General features: G+C 42.3%; 1 protein-coding gene across 1 annotated transcript in view; it reads right to left on the reverse strand.

The window, feature by feature from the left end:
* The window catches only part of LOC107995070 (palmitoyltransferase ZDHHC5-A), a 13024-nt gene extending 11637 nt beyond the window's left edge, over positions 1–1387 (reverse strand). Inside the window, exon 1 of the mRNA XM_017052309.3 lies at positions 1242–1387. Coding sequence (XP_016907798.2) covers positions 1242–1247 — 6 coding nt within the window. The 5' untranslated portion in view covers positions 1248–1387. The remainder of the gene's footprint in view (positions 1–1241) is intronic.
* Positions 1388–6440: the final 5053 nt, after the last annotated feature.

Raw genomic sequence — 6440 nt, forward strand, 5'->3', positions numbered from 1 at the left:
GCGCAATCCATTAAAAATTTGTGGAAAGCGGGTGGTTGGAGGGCGAGGCCATAATCGTTCGTGACCGTGACTGGGGAGATGTTGGCACGTTCAGCCTTGACACGACACACGGTCGATGAAGAAATGGGCTTGCTTTCCCTCCACGTTGGATCCTTCCTCGATCGGATAATCGGCGATTGATAATTTTTCAAACGCAAGCGTTACGAGAGAGAGAGATTGGAGTGATTTTTCTCCCTCTTTATTAAAAGTTTCCTCTTCCCGGAAAGGTGGAATGAAATTTTCAAAGGATTAAACCTCTGTTATTAATTCCGTAAATGGGGTAAAAAGTTTGTTGTTTACATTACAGGGTGACTAACTGAATTAACCGTTCGAATTGGAAAATTTGAAAATTTCTTTCTTTCGATTCGAACGACGACACGTCAAAGCCCACGATAAAAATGAAGAAAAAACGAGGAAAAATTGATCAAAAGTGTCATTCACACTTATCCCCCTCATCGTTGACGCCTGGCGGCTTTTGAAAAGGCATCGACGCTGTTTTCCTCGTTTGTCGACGAGAGCAGGAGAAGGATCTCATTATAAGCGGCTCCCTCCTCTTATTCATCAAATCCCTGTTCGGGAAAAATTAAGGGGAAAGGAAGAACGTCGTTAACGATCGAGATTTTGAAACGAGGAAGGAAAGGATCGATCGATAAACAACAAAGTTAATGCAAATGCGAAGCTCGAGCAGATTGAGTTTTAATAATAAATAATCGAGTTGGGGAAATTTAAAAGGAATATAGTTTCTAGTCTAATCTTTCCAGAATTCCGGCCACGTTCCCGGCAACGAATGAAAGCTTTTCCAAACTCGAGGAACGCGAAGACCAGCAAACTCGCCAAGAAATACGAGATTGTAAACCCACCCCTTTGTTCACCCTCGAATACATTAGATCGAATACGTTAAATAACTTATAAAAACTGCAAGGAAAAGAAAGAGTAATAAAAACACCATTAACAAACTTATGCAAAAATATCGAAACTATAAACTCTCCAATCTTGTTATTCCACGTTACATCGAGATATAAATTTGCATAAACCGAATAATTAATTACCGAGAAGAATCCTCTTTATTCTCACTGATCCCCCTATAAACCAATCTCCCCAATCTACACACGCACACATATTCCTATCGAAACGACGCCGAGCCAGCAACGACAACAAACCCTCCCTGAAACCGCAGACGATCCCCCTGGTTTTCAACCCACCTGCATGGCTCGAAGGACGGTCTCATGGCCAACCCGCGTCACGGCACGATCGTTCTCGCCTCTCCCAGTTGTCCAGGTTGTGAACCACCAGAGGAGGAGGGGAGGTTCCTCGGTCTCTCTCCTCGGGGAAGTTCGGACCGCGACTGGGGTTCCGCTCGTGAGGACGGCCGAGGCGTGCGGCGTGCCAGGGGGAGGGGGTTGCCTACGCCGGTGGGGATGGACGGACGACGACCGTGTGTATCCCTCGTATCTCCTCGTGGCGAGGGAGGGAGGGGTCCAGAGGAAGAGGGACCCCTTCGAAAGGAGGGAGAGGGCGATCGCGGTTAATCGAATTATCGTCCAATTATTGTGATCGATGGATTTATGCTCCAAAGGGGATGATCTTTAGGATTTATTGTTCTTCGGGCTGGCTACGAGTTGGGTTCGTTAAATATATTTTATACTAGTATATCTAGTTGAGTTAGTTTTAATATCGAATAAGTATGGATCGTTGCTGTATCTTCGACCTAATCCGTGCAAAATTGCTTCGACTATCGAGATTGGGACAAGAGCATGGGTGGAGAGAGAGGGCTTTAGCCCGAAGACTTTGTAAGAAGAAGAAGAAAAACTTGTCTTGTTAATTATACGACTGAACTTTTCTTATTAATCATAAAAGTATTAAGAGGAGGGGAAATAATAGGAGCTGCCTCTCTTTCTCGTTGGAAATTGTACAAAATTGTACGAATCGTGGACAAGTTTTAATAAATGGGGCGAAATTAGGATGGAAACAAATAGGACGGAAATAAAGAAAAAAAGGAGAGAAAGGAATCGATAAAACTCGAGCCGACGACACGAAATTGAAGGTCCTTCGGTGGCCAACGAGGTAAACCGACGGAATTTCGCCGACGAGGAGGAGCACAGGGATGGAAAGAAGAACGAGCATCAGCTTGATAACACGATGGATGATAATTCTGGATACTTAATTCGATTCCAAGGGGGGAAATGTAAGCGAAACGAGCGCACAGGAAGAAAAAGAGAGGAGAATGAAGGAGAAAGAAGGAAAGGAAGTGGATATTCGCGTTGCCAGAGAGAATCGTGGATAAATTAAATTAATTCGGTAGGAATTCGAAAATTTAGGAAAATGTAAATAAAAGGAGGAGAAAGTGGATGGAGAACGGAGGTTTCTCGGTTTGGGGAGGGGGAGTTCTCGTGCAAGAAGGTGGACAGAGAGAAAAGGGGAGGGCGAGGATGCGACGCCGGCGCGAGAGGAACCCCCTAGGTCAAGGTCGTGGCAGGTAGCGTCGAGCCCCGTGGTTACGGCCCTGAAGCCCCACTCGAAACCCTCATGCAGGCCGATCTTCGCCTCTCCGGAGATCGATATGCCCGGCTCTTGTCTGCAGGGAAAACAGTTTATTTATTTATTTTCCCTTTCGAGATTATTCATTGATTCGTGCTGTCTTTTCTTCCTTTCTTTTTTCTTTTCCACGACCGATGATTAATCCCTTCTCTACCATGAGATTGTCGGTAAATTAATTTTCAACGTTCGGAATTTATATCGGTATGTACAGTTTGCTAGAAGAAGAGGCAAAATGGTGGATAATTGGAATCGTTCACGGATTTGGGAAGGTTCGTTCGGTGGATCCGAATTGATCGAATGGAGAAGATAGGGAGAGAAGAGATAGCTTAGTTGGCTTCATCGAGAGGTCCTTTCGGAGGAGGTTAATCTTGGAACATCTCGATATGTTATTCAGTGGATTTATCTTGATCTTTATCTTGTTTAGATTTTTTCCTCTCCATCGTGATATGAAACGATCCAAGTTTTCTCCAAGAAATAATTTTAAACAACCTTCAGATTGTACACGGAAAACGATGATTCGAATATTAATCTGCATCTCTCTAAAAAATAAACTAAAATTTTCCGCTTTTACTTTAATCCTTTCTGAAACAATGCTTACCGCGTGAAAAATTCGTCGAAACGCTTTCGATCGATCGATTTATCTCGTTCTAATCAGAGAAAACAATTGCGCATCATTTTCCATCGTTAAATATTCGACACCGTAGAAATTCGATCGAAAGAAGATTAATTAACGACGAGAACAATTTTAGACGCAATTTTCTACGGTTATTCTCCGTACAATAATACGCAGAACAGAATTTGTTGAAAGTTTTGTCCAGAAGAGAGAGGACGAAATGGATGGAAATTAAACGAGATTACCACTCGTATCGATTCCATCCTGGAATCCTCCGATTCTCCATTTATTTTCCAAATAGCTGGGAATAAAATTAGAATTTCCTTCGTTTATTGAGCATCGTTTAAAAATGAACGTCCTTTTTTTATCCATGTCAAGGAAGCCTCGAAGATGGAATTCTTCGCGCGTCTGTTTAGATTATACGCCTCGTCCAGTCATGTACGGGATATAAATATATATTTCATTATGCCACGGGAAATTTTTCATTGGAGATGCGTGATCGTGCCGCTTTTCACGACATTTTCTCTTGAATATAACAAGATATACGATCAAACGAACGCCTCGTAACTATTATTACACGATTTCTCGTATTTTGAAATCGGCTTCGTATTCCTGGAAATTCCCAATGATTCTTTTTTCTTATTTATCCCAATCTATTTTTTTTTCGTCTTCCCAAAATAATAACACGGATGAAGTTGAATTTCAACGTGTCTGAATGATCAGGATAACGTGTAAAAACGTGTCGAGGAAGAAACGTTAAATTTAATTAATATTACGGTAAACTCGAAAAATATCGATCGACGAATTGGAAAGTATAATCGAATCGATCGAAATTTTACGGGTATATCTTGACAGGGATGGATCACTTGTCGAGGCATAAAATTTTTAAACAATGATGGCTTTTCAAATTTACTGCGTTGCGCAAGAAATCACGATTACCTTGAAACTACTTTGACAATCGACGTCGTCACGAAAGGCGATTCAGAGGTTACAACAGTTTTTTCACTCGTATATACTTGATACGCTCTGAAATACAAAGTCTCGTGTTGTAAATTCGTCTACGAGTAATTCAATTTGCAGTGATAATCTAATAAGATGATCACATTTACAGCGATAATGAAAGAAAAAAGTAGAACCAAGTAAAAAGAGCATTTTCTACTATTTTTCGAGCGTTTCCTCGAATAAAATGGCGAACCTGCTCGGATAATTCGCCTCCTCCATGAAAAAAAAGAACGATTCTGTGCGCGTTTCATCTTCGTTCTCCGTTTGTTGAACAGAGTATCCTCGAATAACTTTGTTTCCGTTATGCACCGATTCAAAGCGTAATAAACGCGAGGAAGATTTGCCAAGTGGTGAAAAAGTCGAAGAACGTTGCGTGAGAGGCAAGAAAGAGTAGTAATGCATCATAAAAGTGTTCCAATTCTATACTCTATTCCAATAACGTTTCGCCTCGACTTTGGAATCGTCATCAAAATCCGTTTTAATAATCTTTCTTCTCGAGACTAGCCAGACGTCAAAGTACACACATATATATATATGGAAACACATTTTTTCTCGAAAAAGTTTTCATTTTCCATCCTTATTAATTATTAATCTTTTTAAACCCGGAGAGGAAAGCGGTCCAGGCTGAAGTAGGAGCATTATGTAAAAGGGAGGAGGAAACTTCCACCGCATTGTTCCGCAGTATTATCGACTAACGCCTCCCGAATTACAACAGGTAACTCGTCCCCTTTTATTCGCTCCATTGGATTATCCGAGTGTCACTCTGGAGTAGAGCTTGAATACCGTTTATTCTCTTTCTTGGGTGATCTGTTATCATGCTGAATCAAGCAGTCGTGTTAGAAGGATTATCGGGCTCGGTTCGATCGTCCAGCGATAATAACCCAGTTTGATCCCAGTCTGGTGCCAAGGGGCTGGTGTCATTTCGTGCACAAATACGACGTTGTTATCCTCTGGCAATTCCGTGGCTCGCAATCTCGACTTTTTTTTTCTTCCACGAAGAAGATTGCCGCGTAAAATATGCTCCAACGTTAAACGGTTTCGTTAACCGATGAAAGGAAAAAAGCGTGGATTGGAAATTCCAATCTTGGCAACCTTCCCTTATTCTCGTAGAGGGGGTGGAAAAAAATCACCAGGAATCTTTCTCGAGGATCGAAGATTCTCGCAAGCTTGAAAGGTGAAGCAAGATTTTCCTCCTCCTCAAGTCAATTTCCATTTTTAATTGACACGTTCGATATATTCGATATGTTGGATTCGCATTTTTGATTGAAAAAAAAAGAATTGAAAACGGATTACAGTGAGCATAATAAGTAGTAAATGTTGATTTACTCGATACCTTGTTTTCTTGCCTAAATCGACACGTTGTTATTGAAACACGCATTCTTTTCTCTTAATCTACGATGTTTTCAAGTTAATCTAAACTCGTATCGTTGGAGCAAAGCAAATGAAGCGTAAAAGAAAGAAGGAAAGAAGAAGGTAAAATGAGAATTGTCCAGGAAACACGGTTCAATTCAGAGAATACAAGAATAAATAAAACGGTTCATCTTCTGCTGGGAGCAATGATAATGTCATTAGAGAGACGAACAGAGGGAGGGGGAGGACAACTGGAGTGAGGCGTTCGGCCAAGGACGAGCGGGGTCAAGTCCTCTGGATGCAACAGTTGCCTCTCTGCAGAGGCAAAGGAAGGAGGCTGGTTCGATTTTTTTTCCAGTCCCTGGATTTCCGGCATTAACCATTTTAGCTCTTTAACCGATGGCTCAATTAACTTTCCCTTTTTCGCTCCACGAAACTTTCAGCCATTGCGATTCTACTCTCCTTTCTTTATTAAATCAACAAACATTTTGGAAAAATTGTCGTAAATTATTTATACCGATCAATCTCGTCTGTGTATCGATCGAAGAGATACGTGGCTCGATCGTGGATCGGAGCGTGCGTCGCGAGATGGAGCTCGATGCGCGAAACGGGAAGAGGCTCGACGCCGTTTCAGCCACGCTTTTGCCGCGGGCAGAGAAAGCTCGAACCGGCTTCAGCTGATACCGGCGCGGTTGCCTCCTCCACCTTCTTCTTCTTCTTCTTCTTCTTTCCCTTTCACCGGCATATGTCACGCCAGGGCCGCACGATTTCCATTGGAATCGTGCCTCGTGCCCTGATAACGATCGTTTCACGTGGCGACCTCAAAGTTCGTTCGAGGGGATCGCCGTGATAACCGCGAGTGGCTTTGATCTTGCCTTGCCCGATAATGACCGTTTTT

This window comes from Apis cerana, linkage group LG11 (genome assembly GCF_029169275.1).
Source record: "Apis cerana isolate GH-2021 linkage group LG11, AcerK_1.0, whole genome shotgun sequence".
In the NCBI taxonomy this organism is placed as follows: domain Eukaryota; kingdom Metazoa; phylum Arthropoda; class Insecta; order Hymenoptera; family Apidae; genus Apis; species Apis cerana.